The sequence below is a fragment of the Crinia signifera genome, chromosome 2 (genome assembly GCF_055691185.1).
Source record: "Crinia signifera chromosome 2, ASM5569118v1, whole genome shotgun sequence".
In the NCBI taxonomy this organism is placed as follows: Eukaryota; Metazoa; Chordata; class Amphibia; order Anura; family Myobatrachidae; genus Crinia; species Crinia signifera.
This window is the reverse complement of record NC_139218.1, coordinates 388,355,020-388,371,120: the sequence shown is the minus strand read 5'-3', so window position 1 is coordinate 388,371,120 and position 16,101 is coordinate 388,355,020. Positions and strand designations below refer to the sequence as shown.

The window sequence follows — 16,101 nt, the reverse complement described above, 5'->3', positions numbered from 1 at the left end:
TTCCTCAAAGACCCGCAAATTGCGGGATTTGCAGTACTGGAGGTGGGGTTTGATGTCATCTACATTAGGTCCCGCCCCCAGAAGTGTGACAGGTTTCTCACGGAGAGGAGTATTTAAAAGTAGGCAACCCTGCTTTATCCATCACACCACTGAGTAAGTCTTGGGTTGCGCTGAGCCTGCCGTGACTTGTGGCCAGTGTACAATGGGTTTTGGACAGTTTTGCACAGCTCCGAATGGATGTGCAGCCAGGGCCGGTGCAAGGCACCGGAGTGCCCCAGGCGAGTCGGGGTGGGGGCGCCCCGGTGCCGGGGGGAGGGAGGTGGCGGGGGGGGGTGGTACCTGTATAAAAAATTGCTGCCCCGGCGTCCCTGCAGTGCTGGGGCGGTCAGGGGTGTCCGTGCCGTAGGGGTACCTGCGGCGCCGTCATGTGTATAAAGCTGGCTACGGCCGGTGGGGTCCCTGTAGTGAATAGCAAATAACTAGCGCTTCCGGCGGCGCCGCGTGCATAGCGCTAGTTATTTGCTATTCACTACAGGGACCCCACCGGCCGCAGCAAGCTTTATACACATGACGGCGCCGCAGGTACCCCTACGGCACGGACACCCCTGACCGCCCCAGCACTGCAGGGACGCCGGGCAGCAATTTTTTTACACAGTTCGCTGGGGGTGAGGGGCGAACTGCCGCCCTCCAGGTGCCGGCGCCCTAGGCAAATGCCTAGAGCTGCCTAGTGGTGGCGCCGGCCCTGTGTGCAGCAGTACACATCCATACGCACAGCGTGCACATTGATTTGTAAGGCTGGATTTCACTCTAGCCAGGCGGTGGTTTAACTGCAATAGCGCATACGTCCGTTAAGGTCTGAATTAGGGAGATTAACAGGGTGCCATTAAGGGTGTGTGCTCTGCTCCACCCAAAGGGTGTGTCTGGCTCTACATATGGGCGTGTTTATGCCTCCATGCTTGATCTAGATAACATTAGTAACAATACACTGTATATTGGTAAGTTTTGCTAACGTTTCTGTCTGCAGTATGGGGGTCTGACGCTTGCCAATATTTGCTGTGATATTTCTTTTCTTCCCACTCGGCATAATATACAGGATTAATGCATACCTGCCTACTCTTGAAAAAGCATGTCAGGGACATTGTGAAGGGAACAGCTAGAAGTGCGGACGTGTGATGCTACATCTGCGAGGTCTGCCACAAAATCACTAGTACAGTGATACATGTCAGGGCTTATACTGTATATATGTATCGTGTTTTACACGTGGTTCCATATAAGTGGCCATGGGAAACCATATTTAAAAAGCATGCAGCTTTTGGGATCATTGTCATGGCCGCCAAGTTGGGTGATGGGGGGTACATATTATGATGGGGGGCCTGGCGGGGGGCCCTAGTCTGCTACACCCACCCCACTTCCCTACCCTGGTTGAGAGGCTTCACGGCTCCACAGCTGCACTAAATCTCTTTTATCTAAATTTTTCCATAAGGGGGTGTGGCCACACCTCCCGTGATTAGGCCACTCCCTCAACATTTTTTTATTTTTTTATTTTACCAGCCTCTCAACAGCACTGATCATTGTGCCTTATACCCAACGCAGGGAAAGGGTGCTGATGATTCCATTTGAATGTATATATCTTCCTCAAAAAATTATAATAGCTGCATAATACGGATGAGGTGCAATTAGGGAGATTGCTAGACTCTTCAAGGAGACAGGGAGACTGCTACTATTTCAGGGAGCCTCCTGCATAGTGCAGGAGGGGAGGCCACTACGCTGTAACCATCCCCGCAGGAAAGACCATCTCTTTCTCCCACGCACTTCTTTGTAGCCTACTCTAAAAAAGTTTTTCAAAAGCAGCAACTTCCCCTGTCGTAGGTTCATTCATTACTGCATACAGTATGCGGGAGCCTGGAACTCCAAACTCTTCAGACCATTCACAATTTTACTTGTTGCTATAGAAACAAAGAGAAATCTCATATCACTATATAAGGGAACCGGAACAACAAAAAAAAAAATGCATGTTTAAAATATCTCCGAAATATTAGATAACTCCTTTTGTCATTCAGTCTCTCTCTCTCTCAGCGCTGCAAGTTTTTGTAACCAATAGCAACGATGACTTTACAGTAAGCAGGTTCCGTGAAGAGTACGTGGGTGTGAGGATTGATGCAGATGGGTGGATTAGGACAGCGGAACGCAGATGGAGTGAGCTGTGCTTCCCGGCCGCGGAGGATTACACGGCGCGGTACAAAGGGCAAGTAGTGGAATCGTGATCTTTCAATAAATATTTCTCTGAAGTGCATCACATTAAATGTAGAATGCCGTAGCGGGAGAGTGCCCGTGGGTGTCAGACAATCTGCAAAGGGAACACGCGTTACTTTACTTCTAATTAAACTCATTACATGACACATAGTCAAGGTTGCCTGCTCTTCTGGAACATTCCGGAAACTCACAAGCTTCTTGTAGAGACGCTGGTGACACAATGGGCCTGATTCAGCCTCGTTTGCTAGGCTGCGTATACTCGCAACAGGTAAGCTCCGCCCGCCATCCCGCCCATCCCAATGCGAGGTGATGTGTACGCCAACAAATACCCTCGCATGTGCCCGCCAGGGTGAAAAATCATACGATGGACGCAGACCATCGAATGATTTTTCCTCTGTTCTCAGATAAAAGTAAGTCTATACTCACTTCTATCCTGGATGGAGATGGCCGAAAAGGGGGGCGGGGCGCTGATGACGTGTGACGTCAGTAGCCCGCAGGCATCGACACATCTGCGTTGAAAAGGGAACGACCAATGTTTTCATGGGGATGGCCATAACACGCCGGGCGTTGCACTGGTGCCACTCCCTGTCCGCCAGTCCGGACCTCCCTGTCAGGACCGGGGCTGTTGGAGGGTCCCAGGTTTTGCTACCCCCTCCCCCGTTGCAGAGAGCCAGGTAGGAAGAGAGAGATCTAATGCCCCTGCAGCAGCCTGTCCTCTCTCTGCCCAGCGAGAAAAGACTCGCTGGTAGATATGTGGATGTTTGCTGTGGCATGTGTGCCGTCTGCAAGACGAAAGCTAGAACTTACGTGCATCTCTGAATCATGCCCATACTTTATGGTAATGAGGGTATTGCATTGGTGTCTTATTAGCGAGAAAAGTGCAGGGATTTGAAGGAGGTGGAGCTAAAATAGCTCTCGTCATTTAGCCCCACCTCCACCGTATGGTGGTGCCGTCCTGTAATAATCTACTGATCCTGCCCGCTTCACTAGGAAATAGTCAGGATGTGGGAGATTTGATTCCTCTTCCAGGGGTGCAGGTAGGGTGGCCAATCCCAGAAACATCGGGATTGGCCAAGGATATTTGGCCCTAAAAATGGTGAGATTTGAATCACGGAATTGCGCGGCCTAATCCCGGGCACCGTTTGACCTCCCGCTCAGATGCTCCACAGCTGCTCCCAGCCACACCGATGCACGCAGAGACACATCAGCCAGCCGGAGAGCCCCCAAGTGCTGGCAGCATCACTCCCGGCCGCTGTTAACTGCGCAGCATGGGTGCCACAAAACACTCCGGGTGCTCCTGTCCACTGACCTCCATTCACCCAACTAGGGCTCCATCACTCACTGCGATTCTGAGTCACTGGCACCGCCCATGGCCCCGCCCTGTGCATGGCATCATGCAGCCTAACCCTGATACCACTGATGCCACCGTCACTGTTAGGCGTAGGGGCACACATACACATGCGCAGCACCATAAACATTGGGATGGGGCCCAACTTGCCAGTGAAACAGAATGACCCCCAGGGTGCTTTTAGTGCAGTGCTAGCGCAACCCCGCTCCTGGCCGCACCGCCCGTGTGAGTAAATGTGCAGGGCATCAGGTTTAGGGGGGGGGGGGGGGAGTAATTAGGGAGGCTGCCTCAAGTATGGAAATGTACCAGGGTTGTATACCCTTCCCTGGAAATCGGGCCCCCCTCCCAGCCTGCGGAAAGCGGGGCAACCCTCCCGCATAGCCTCAGTCTCCCATGAATCACCCCTCGGCAGGGGGGTTCGTGGGTCAAATACCAGCATTGCACAGCGTGTGGCTAAAATGACGTTATCACTCTAGCCACGCCCCAAATAACTCAGCCTGTCCGTGGCTCCGCCTGCGCACCACCCCTTTTCGCTCCCGACGATGGTCCCGCTCCCCCCGCCTCACTGAGCTGGCTGCCCTCTCCCAGCCAGAAAGCCGGCAAGTATGAAATATACTTTATACTGTATGATAGACATCTGTATGGACTCCCCCAGGGCAGGCTATGACCACACTCATGGGGATGCGGATCTGACATGCTACTGTACTGTATGTCAACAGTCAACATGTCGACATCATGGAATCTAGGTACTAAGTACTACGGAACATTATACAACCAACTTGACACATTTTTTTTTTAAAAAAGGGAAAACTAAAAATAAAAGTGTTTGGAGTCCCTTTAAAATAACTTCGGTGCCAATTATTTTTGAAACTGCACATTTCCTAGCCGCGGTGCCAGCGAGGGAACGTCGCCCAGAGGGAGTCTATCGATTACCGGCTACTACAATGCAGAGAAGTCAGATTTAGAACATCCAGAAATAGCTCGCTCCGGTACGTGTCTGGTGTACAAGCTAATGTTCTGTACACAATATAATTGTTCCACCCCCAGGATTCCTCGTGTGTTTATCAGACACCGCTTAACCCCTTCCCAAGCGGAGGTGTTTCACACGCCTGTGACAGGAACACATTTCATACTTTGTGCAGGATAAGCCTCGTCTGCAATTAGCTGTGGTAAATTCCACATTCACCATGTGAGAGCATACTTCATAATTCATATTTTAAGTGCATTATGTAAGGGCCGCTGACTGTGTAGCGTTCATACTGTATTATACAAGGGGTTGCTTGCTGTGTAACTGAGGAGTAACCCTTACCAGTGGTGGTTTTTACCTATGGGCTGCATCACCCCCTTCCCCCCCGACCCCCAGGTGAAATCCGCTACTGTGTGAAGCCAGAAGCACTCTGTGAGACTGCATTAGCTTCACTGTACCTGCCAGTTACTTCCTATTGGAAGACCAACCTGCCAGTCACTGAAAGCAGTCCAATTGGGAGTGTTCCCTCCCTTCGGGATGCATGCGCAGTACCAAGGCCGATACTGGGCATGTGCATCTGAAGTGTACAGGCAGCGGGACCATATTTTAGCTTCTATGGGCTGCTGCCGCAGTGTGTGCGACTAAATGGCCCTGATTCTGGTTCACTTGCAAAAGCAAATTATCTTTCTAATGAACAAAACCATGCTGCACTTCAGGTGGGGCAGATGTAACGTGCAGAGAGAGAGTTAGATTTGGGTGGGGTTTCATAAATCAAACTGATTTATATATATTGCAGTGTAAGAATAAAGGGTACTTACAGTGGCGTAACTACATTTTGGGCGCCCCCCCGCCGTTAAAGGGAGGGCGCCCAGCCACTCACCCGCCCCTCCGCCCGCCGCACCAACCCCCACAGTCTTACCTAGGTTCAGTACGCGCTGGTCCCGGCTCCCTTCTTCTGCTATGAGGACCACCACAAAATGTCCGCCCCCATACAGCAGAAAGTTTCAGAGAACTTTTGTGGTGGTCCTCAGCAGAAGAAGGGAGCCGGGACCGGACCAGCGCATACTGAACACAGGTAAAGACTGGGGATGGGGGGGGGGGGGTAGGGTTTGCGGGGGTTGGTGCGGCGGGCGGCGGGGTGTAACGTAACTATAGCACTGCAGCCCCCGGCGCCCGCACATGCATAGCGCCCCCCCGCGGTTGCGGGGGCTGCGGTGCTATAGTTACGCCCCTGGGTACTTATATGTTAGATGGGCACCCACTATAGTAAGTACTCTCATACCCCCACTATCCATGTCGGCATGGAGTTGATTTTATAGAGTGTGGCGACGGCGGTGAGCCACCGTGCCCGAAGCGTGGCGAGCGGACGCGTAAAATAAAGCAAATAGTTTAGTCGGCACCCAACATATAAGTACCGAATAAAGCAGGCAGTATTTACTCTTCACAGAAACAAAATAACTCACCAAAATCACTGGGGGCACAGTGTAGCATAATGTGATCTGGGGCACTGTGTGGCAAAATATGTACTGGGGGCACTGTGTGGCAAAATATGTACTGGGGGCACTGTGTGGCATAATATGTACTGGGGACTCTGCGTGGCATAATATTAATTGAGGACACTGTGTGACATAATATGTACTGGGGGCACTGCGTGGCATAATATGTACTGGGGGCAAAATTAAAATTTCAATTTCAGCGAAATTCAAACAATAAAATTTTTTAGTACCAAGGAGTCCATAGGCAAATGCAGGGTGGTGGCGTACATACAGGGAGATTCCATGAATGATATTGCTCATTATATCGCTCAGGGTGTGTCATACCTTCCAAGTGGCAGTCCTGTTTTTTGGGGACTGTTTCGCTGTCCCACTCGTGGGCAGCAGTGTCCCATGGTGGGGGGACACAGCGCCGAGGTGAATAGATGCAGAGTGCCGGCCACGCCCCAACAATGAAGAAAATAGGGGCGTCATCAAGGCCACACCCCTTTTTGTCATACTATCTGTGTAATACGCAAAAGCACAACACACTGGAAAGCATCCAGCAACACACTGTAGCCAAAAAATGGGCCGCAATGCATGTTATAATAATATTCATGAGAACTACATCTGATTCTAAAGAATGCCCAATAAACGGAAACAAAATAACATAATTATACTTCATAATTGAATCTAAAAACAAATCTATATTTATCTTCAATAGTACAATGCGAAATAACATGATTATTCCAAACAATAGAAATAGAATCAACGGTAATTACCATAATTATTTTGCAAATATGAGCCAATAGGCCACGAAAATAGTGTCCAAATAATGAAAAACATATTGGAAATGTGCACCACGCCAGAAACAGATCCGTGTCCAAAAAATGTCAAGGGCTTCTAATTTGTGCAATGAATAAATTATTATACTAGTGTGGCAGGGACAGCATACATCCCCATGGAGGTAATGTGGAGGATCCGGTCCAGGTTTTAGAGCAGCAGCAGGGACACTCATGTGGTCAGGATTGGGCTGATTAGCAGCAGCTGTGCTCTCCTGATATAAGTGTTTCCAGGGCAGGAGGTCATTGCTCCTGATGGTGTAAAAGCTGCCCAGGTGATAGGCCGGGGTGTGGGCTACAGTAGGGACCACTGGAACATACTGATGATTATTGGCACCTTTATGTCTTAAATATAAGTCGCCTCAAATCTGAAATACAAATTCCTCAAATAGGGGAGATCAGGGTTGCCTACCCTCCCGGAATGGCCGGGAGTCTCCCGAAAATCGGGTCCCCCTCCCGGCCCACCGGAAGGGTGGACAACCCTCCCGGATTCAGGGGGGACCCCCGCTGCACCCCCGATCGCAGCATTTAAATGCCGCAATCCTCGGGTCTCAGAGGAGGGGGCGGAGCTAAAATGGCAAAATCGCGTCATTTTAGCCCGCCCCCTCCACGGAGATCCGTGAATTCAACGGTTTACCATAATGGGGGCGGGGCTTAGTGACGTTGCGCTTCTCCCGGAGAGGAGAATAATAAAGTTGGCAACCCTGGGGGAGATGTATCAAGCAGTGAAAAGAGTGGAGAAGTGGACCGGTGGAGATGCTGCCCAGAGCAACCAATCAGCTGACACCTATCATTTTATAGAATGTACTTGATACTTGCTATATCAAAGCTGGTTGGTTGCTGCTGGCAAATTCTCTACTTTTTTTTCAAATTAAGTTTTTATTGACTGTTTGGCTGTTTCAAAACAATACAATTACATAGTAGATGCATTACAAAAGTAAAAAAATAAATAAACAAGAGTTAAAACGGGGGGGGGGGGAGGGGAGTAGGGGAGTGCACCAAGCAATAACATCCGCGGCCCCTCTCCACCGCACATCGCCGGCTACCGCAGAAATAATTATTGCATATGCACTAACATATGCGATAATTATTGCAAAGGACGGTTCTTGCGTTATCCTGCCACATGTAGAATACTTTTAGAGTATAATTAATGGTTAAGGCTTCAGCTTTTGTACTATTGAGCTTGTAGTATGAGAGTTCAGAGTGTTCCCAAAGTACTTCGTGAAGATGTGGGAATGAGGAGGTTGGGTATGTTATACTCAGGAAGACATCGTCTGTGAAAAGGCAAATTTTGTAGGAAGTTCCTGACAACAAAGGACCATTGATACAGAGGTGTAGCTTGGTTTGGGGCGCCCACCGCCGCCCCCCCCCCCCCCCCAACCCACCGCCGCAGGCTTACCTGTCTGCGCGTTCCGGCTCCCCTCCTGGCTTCAATTAATAATTCTATGCAGACGGACCACAATAAAATGGCCGCCCCCATACCGCAGACAGTTTCAGAGAACTGTCTGCTTTATATGGGGCGGCCATTTTATCGTGGTCCGTCTCCATAGAATTGATTGTAGCCAGGAGGGGAGCCGGGACGCGCAGACAGGTAAGCCTGCGGGGGCTGGGGGGCGGGGGCATTACTATAGCACCGCAGCCCCCCGGTGCCCCCACATGCACAGCGCCCCCCCCCCCCCCCGCGACCGCGGGGGCTGCGGTGCTATAGTTACGCCACTGCATTGATATCAGGGATCTGATTGTTTCGGCCAGGGGTTCAATCGCTAATGCAAAGATTAAAGGGCACCGTTGGTGATGGAAAATAATGGGGATAGTACTCCATTAATAAATACTCTAGTAGAGGGGTCTGAATAGAGAGCCATAATAGAGCAAATTACTCTACCTGTGAGTCCAAATTTTCTAAGGACAGAACGCAGATATCCCCAGTGATATAGGATATCAGTCCAAGCATAGGTTCGGGAGAAGTTGAGAGGGATTCTACTATGGCTAGGACTCGTCTGGGGTTATCAGGGGATTGTCGACCTTGTACGAATCCAACCTGATCCTGATGGATAAGGGAGGGTAATAGAGGGTTTCACTCTGTTGGCAAGATGATGAGCATATTTTTTGGCACCTGTATTAGGTAGGGCGATAATTAGCTGTGAGAGCTGGGTTTTTCTCAGGTTATGGGAAAGCCACAATCCCGGACTATAGCATCTCTTCGGGGAAGGAGCCGCATTCGGAGGCATCGTTGAACACCTGAGCTAGGACAAGAGCTCAGGGGCGGATTGGGAATTAAAACCAGCCCGGGAAAAATCTTGAAGCAGCCCTAAGAGGGGGGGGGGGGGGAGTGTTGTTGCGCGCCGGAGGCGCGCCCGAATTTTTAGGGGGTGTGGCCTATCAATATGGGTGTGTGGCCTATTCCAACAAGGCCACGCCCAATTTTTGCCGCTGTGAGGGCATGGCTAGTGGCTCTCTTAGCTGCTGGCTATGTCCCCAGCCCCTCAGGCTGCAGAATAGGCGCATGCGTACAGCGTTTATTCTACAGCCTGTGGGGCTGGGGAGATAGAGATGGGGGGGGGGGGGGGGGGTGACAGGGGGTCTCCCAACACAGTAGAGTGGCAGGGTGGAAGAGGATGCAGGGAGGGAGGGGGGGATGGAGGGTGCCGTAGAATGCTGGGAGGGGAGATGCAGAGTGGCTGAGAACGAAGGGAGTGAGGACTTACACAGGGTGGCACAGGACGCAGAGTGTGAGGGGGCATGGTGGCACAGGATGCAGGGTAGGAGGGGGGATGCAGAGTGGCAGGGGATGCAGGGAGGGGAGTCACAAAGTGGTGGAGGAGACAGTGATGCCCATTATAGATATGCCATACACCGTGATGCCCATTATACATATGCCACACATCCTGATGCCATTATACATATGCCGCACACCGTGCTGCCCATTATACATATGCCGCACACCCTGATGCCCATTATAGATATGCCGCACACCCTGATGCCATTATACATATGCCGCACACCCTGATGCCATTATACATATGCCGCACACCGTTATGCCCATTATACATATGCCGCACACCGTGATGCCCATTATACATATGCCGCACACCGTGATGCCCATTATACATATGCCTCACACCGTGATGCCCATTATACATATGCCTCACACCGTGATGCCCATTATACATATGCCACACACTGTGATGCCCATTATACATATGCCGCACACCCTGATGCCATTATACATATGCCGCACACCGTGATGCCCATTATACATATGCCGCACACCGTGATGCCCATTATACATATGCCGCACACCGTGATGCCCATTATACATATGCCGCACACTGTGATGCCCATTATACATATGCCTCACACCGTGATGCCCATTATACATATGCCTCACACCGTGATGCCCATTATACATATGCCGCACACCCTGATGCCATTATACATATGCCGCACACCGTGATGCCCATTATACATATGCCACACACCATGATGCCATTATACATATGCCTCACACCGTGATGCCCATTATACATATGCCACACACCGTGATGCCCATTATACATATGCCACACACCGTGATGCCCATTACACATATGCCTCACACCGTGATGCCCATTATACATATGCCGCACACCCTGATGCCATTATACATATGCCGCACACCGTGATGCCCATTATACTTGTGCCGCACACCGTGATGCCCATTATACATATGCCACACACCGTGATACTCCATTATACATATGCCACACACCGTGATGCCATTATACATATGCCGCACACCCTGATGCCATTATACATATGTCACATACGGTGATACTCCATTATACATATGCCACACACCGTGATGCCATTATACATATGCCACACACCCTGATGCCATTATACATATGCCGCACACCGTGATATCCATTATACATATGCCGCACACCCTGATGCCATTATACATATGTCGCACACCGTGATCCCCATTATACATATGCCGCACACCCTGATGCCATTATACATATGCCGCACACCGTGATGCCCATTATACTTGTGCCGCACACCGTGATGCCCATTATACATATGCCACACACACATGATGCCCATTATACATATGCCTCACACCGTGATGTCCATTATACATATGCCACACACCGTGATACTCCATTATACATATGCCACACGCCGTGATGCCCATTATACATATGCCACACGCCGTGATGCCCATTATACATATGCCGCACACTGTGATGCCCATTATACATATGCCACACCGTGATGCTCCATTATACATATGCCACACGCCGTGATGCCCATTATACATATGCCACACGCCGTGATGCCCATTATACATATGCCGCACACCCTGATGTCCATTATACATATGCCCCACACAGAGATGTCCATTATACATATGCCACACACCGTGATGCCCAATATACTTATGCCACACACCGTGATGCCCATTATACATATGCCACACACCGTGATGCTCCATTATACATATGCCACACACTGTGATGCCCATTATACATATGCCACACCGTGATGCTCCATTATACATATGCCACACGCCGTGATGCCCATTATACATATGCCGCACACCGTGATGCCCATTATACATATGCCCACACCGTGATGTCCATTATACATATGCCCCACACCGTGATGTCCATTATACATATGCCCCACACAGATGCCCATTATACATATGCCCACACCGTGATGTCCATTATACATATGCCCCACACCGTGATGTCCATTATACATATGCCCCACACAGATGCCCATTATACATATGCCCACACCGTGATGTCCATTATACATATGCCCCACACCGTGATGTCCATTATACATATGCCTCACAGTATGAACCTCTCTCTCACACTTTAGTTACCTTAAAATCAAGCTGGCTGGCACTTCATCTACTTCTTCCTTTCATTAGATGTGTGCTCCCGTGTAGCTCCGCCCCCTTCCACTCGTGTAGCCCCGCCCCTCAACTCCGTGTTGCTCCGCCCCCTTTCCAGTCCCTGCTGTCATGACTGATGACACATGAAAGTGGGTTGGAAGTCAGGGAGAGAGCTCTGTGCTGCCGGCGCTGCTGCCTCTAATGTAGTGTGACAGTGTACTGGCAGCCGGCAGCTACAGAGTCTGAGGACAGAAGCGGCCGGGGATGTACAGCAGGGAGAGAGCCTCCCTGCGCAACCATCCTCACAGTGAGTGCTTGCCACACACAGAACCGCGGGAGCAGCTGCGTGCGGTCGCACATGCGCACCAGCACTCCCGCGGCCATTTTTATTTCTGTAATAGCCGAGGCTGCTCGCAGCCATATTTGTTTGGGGCACAGTGCTGCGGCCACGGCCGCCCGTTAACCGCAGAGATGGCGGTCTGCGGCCCCGCCAATGGGGTGAGCGGCCTTTTAGTGACTATTAGGGGCCGGCCCACCGGGAAATGGCCCGGTTTCCCGGTGGTCCAATCCGCCCCTGCAAGAGCTAGCTTATTCTTAAAGGTCTTGTGAAGCATATTAATGTACCCATCTGGGCCTGGGGCTTTTTCAGAGTAAATCACAGCCTCTATCTCTTCCATGGACCATGGAGTTTCAATAGCACTGAGCGAGGAGTCTGAAAGGGAAGGTAAAGTAAATCCTGAATACCTGAAGGAGAGGGTTGAGGTGTCCTTGGGTCAGTAAGTAAATTATACAAAGCTGAATAATATTGTGCAAAAGTAGCAGTAATCTCAGATGGGTCTGTGAACTTCTCTACTTATTGTTTCTTGCTAGCTCATGACTGTGGCATTCCTGTGGCACATACCCCCTTTTGCCAAGGGAACGCCACTTTTTAGAGTTACTGCTTCAGAATGTTGGGAGGTATGGGACAGGGCTGTATGTGGCAGGGATAGTGAAATTATATGGGGAGGGGAATGAAGGCAGCAGGAAGCCACAGACTGAGAGTTATATAGTGGGAGGAGCAGGGTCCCCAGCAGCACAGAGTATATCAGGAGATGAGTGATGTGTCAGTGAGGACAGGGCTGTATGTGGCAGGGATAGTGAGATGATATGGGGAGGGAAATGGAGTCAGTAGGAAGCCACAGACTGAGTTATATAGTGGGAGGAGCAGGGTCCCCAGCACAGAGTATTTAGGAGATGAGTGATGTGTCAGTGAGGACAGGGCTGCATGTGACAGGGACAGTGGTATGACGTGAGGAGGGGAATGGAGGCAGCAGGAAGCCACAGACTGAGAGTTATATAGTGGGAGGAGCAGGGTCCCCAGCAGCACAGAGTATATCAGGAGATGAGTGATGTGTCAGTGAGGACAGGGCTGTATGTGGCAGGGATAGTGAGATTATATGGGGAGTGGAATGAAGGCAGCAGGAAGCCACAGACTGAGAGTTATATAGTAGGAGGAGCAGGGTCCCCAGCAGCACAGAGTGTATCAGGAGATGAGTGATGAGTCAGTGAGAACAGGACTGCATGTGACAGGGGCAGTGACATGATGTGAGGAGGGGAATGGAGGCAGCAGGAAGCCACAGACAGAGTTATATAGTGGGAGGAGCAGGGTCCCCAGCAGCACAGAGTATATCAGGAGATGAGGGGTGTGTCAGTGAGGATAGGGCTGTATGTGACAGGGGCAGTGACATGATGTGAGGAGGGGAATGGAGGCAGCAGGAAGCCACAGGCTGAGAATTATATAGTGGGAGGAGCAGGGTCCCCAGCAGCACAGAGTGTATCAGGAGATGTGTTAGAATTGTGCTGCATGTGACAGTGGGTGTAATATGAGATGAGTACGGGGACAGAGAAAGTCCACACATTCAACTTGTAAATTAATATAAAATCATAAGAAACCATCCATTGTCCAACTGAAGTTTCTTTTTATGGGTGGGATGTATTAACATACATCGCCGCCCAGCTGCCGCGATGCCAGTGCATATGTACTAACATATGCGGCTGGCATCGCTGAGCGGTGACGGAGACCCACCGCGACACCTGTACTGTGGTGTGCAGGGGTCTCCGTCACCTCCCAGCCACCTACTGCTCCCCTCATGCCGGGAATGCTCCACGTGGCTGTCCCCGGTGCCCCCCCCCTGCAGCCGGAAGGACATCCGGCTACGTTACTTGGGGGAGGAAGGGTTTACCTTCTGGGGTCCTAGAAGACATGCAGGAAGGTAAGCTGGAGGAAGGGGGAGAGGGGGGTCGGCGAGGCGGCGGGGTTGCGAAAAGAATCCCATAGGCCTCTATAGGGTATCGCCACCTTTTGGCAATACCCTAGTATGTGGTAACATGGCGGTGGGGTATTAGTATATATAAAACAGCGGTAAAACTGATGTTTTACCGCATTTTCGGCTTAATACATCCCGCCCTATGTCAGACTCAGTATACTCAGAACATAGTTGTTGCTCCAGGAGACGGAAGCTCCACAGTCCAATGCTGATATTTGAGGACTGACGTAAACTTAGTAGAAGGAACCAATTTCTCATTATGAAGAGATGTCACATGCTGGTGGCTTAACATATACAGTATATGAACGTTACTGTATAGAGTCTAGTTCCAGTTAAAAAACCTGGGAATCAGTGCAGAACAGAAACGGATATTACAACAGTAAGTAAACTAAGATGAGAGTCTACTGTCTATTATCTTCTAGAAGGTGCTAAATAAATAAGAATTAAATTCTGGTTGGTTGCCCCTAGCAACATCACATGTGAAATAAAACTCCCAAGGAGCTTTTAGTCATAGAGTCTGTACATTACCGTTCTCTTTGCGGCAGTTCCGTGAGACCCATGGTTCTCTGTATTGGGATCGTCGCTTGTTGTAGATCCACTGAGGGCTCTCAGCTACAAGAAGACATTTACAATGAATCAGTATCATTACTATCACAGAGAAGTATAATTAGTATTTGCAGATGCAGAAAGTACACTAAGCCCAAGCAAATACAAATAAAACATAGATAGATAGATAGATAGATAGATAGATAGATAGATAGATAGATAGATAGATAGATAGATAGATAGAGGTTCCCTCACCCTGGGGGAGATGTTTCAATCCTTTGAGAGAGATAAAGTGAAATCATTGCTCAGTGGAGCGGTTTTATTGAAGACAAACCAGGTACCGCTGTACTCACTGTTACATCCACTAGGTAGATGGAGTCGCAAGATGGCTCCACACATGCTCACTAGCCTCGGTGGCCATCTTGGTACAGCGAATGAAGCTTTCCTGGAGGAATAGCAGCAACATGGAGTCTGTGAAGTAGCACACTCCACTAAGGTGCATACACACTGTACAATTTTTTTGACCAATTTGGTTGAAAGACATTTCGGTACTTGTTTCCTAGCACGGCCACAATGATCTTGATCTGGGGCATCGCAGGTAAAAAAATCGCGTAGGTCGCATCGCATGCGGGCTAAAAAATCGCATGCGATGCGACCGACGCGATGCCCGCGATTTCCCATAGGGAACAATGTAAAATGCCTCAATTTAACCAAATCAACATAGGGAACAATGTTAAATGTGCCAGAGACCCCAAAAAAAAACCCCTGACCAGTGAAATGGCCCCCCAAAAATAGTTAACGCCACCCCACGATCAACGTCAACCCGAAGCGTGGCGAGTGGCGGCGGTACGCGTCCTCCGACCTTTTCATACCCCCACTATCCACGTCGGCGTGGAGAATAGATACCTTTACAGGTATCCGCGTCCCCTCGCGGGGCTCGCTGCGCTCGCCACACTATCTATTCTCAACTCCACGCCGACGTGGATAGTGGGGGTATGAAAAGGTCGGAGAACGCGTACCTCCACCCCTCGCGGGCTCGCTGCGCTCGCCACGCTTCGGGTTGACGTTGATCGTGGGGTGGCGTTAACTATTTTTGGGGGGCCATTTCACTGGTCAGGGGTTTGTTTTGGGGTCTCTGGCCCATTTAACATTGTTCCCTATGTTGATTTGGGTAAATTGAGGCATTTTACATTGTTCCCTATGGGAAATCGCGGGCATCGCGTCGGTACCATCGCATGCTTTTTTTGGCCGCATACGATGCGACCGACGCGATTTTGACTTTTTCAATGCATTTCAATGGGAAATCGCGGGCATCGCGTCGGTCGCATCGCAGACCATTAAAAATTACCCGCGATGCCCGCGATTGTGGCCGTGCTAGGAAACAAGTACCGACATTTCTATTGATCCCAGTGTCCTGGACGAAAGATGTTGACGAAAGATACTGACAACAGATCAATGACAAATGATGATGCGCATACC

At 50.1% G+C, this 16,101-nt stretch overlaps 1 protein-coding gene across 6 annotated transcripts in view; it reads right to left on the bottom strand.

Annotated features, from left to right (window-relative positions):
• Nucleotides 1–16,101, bottom strand: part of DLG2 (discs large MAGUK scaffold protein 2) — an 895,737-nt gene that overhangs the window by 719,409 nt on the left and 160,227 nt on the right. For all 6 annotated transcript variants that reach the window (XR_014469831.1, XR_014469832.1, XM_083170304.1 and 3 more), the window contains exon 4: nt 14,605–14,688. Coding sequence is in view for 4 of the 6 variants with exons in the window: in XM_083170304.1 (XP_083026430.1) it covers nt 14,605–14,688 (84 nt within the window). In the remaining 2 variants the exon portion in view is untranslated. The remainder of the gene's footprint in view (nt 1–14,604; nt 14,689–16,101) is intronic.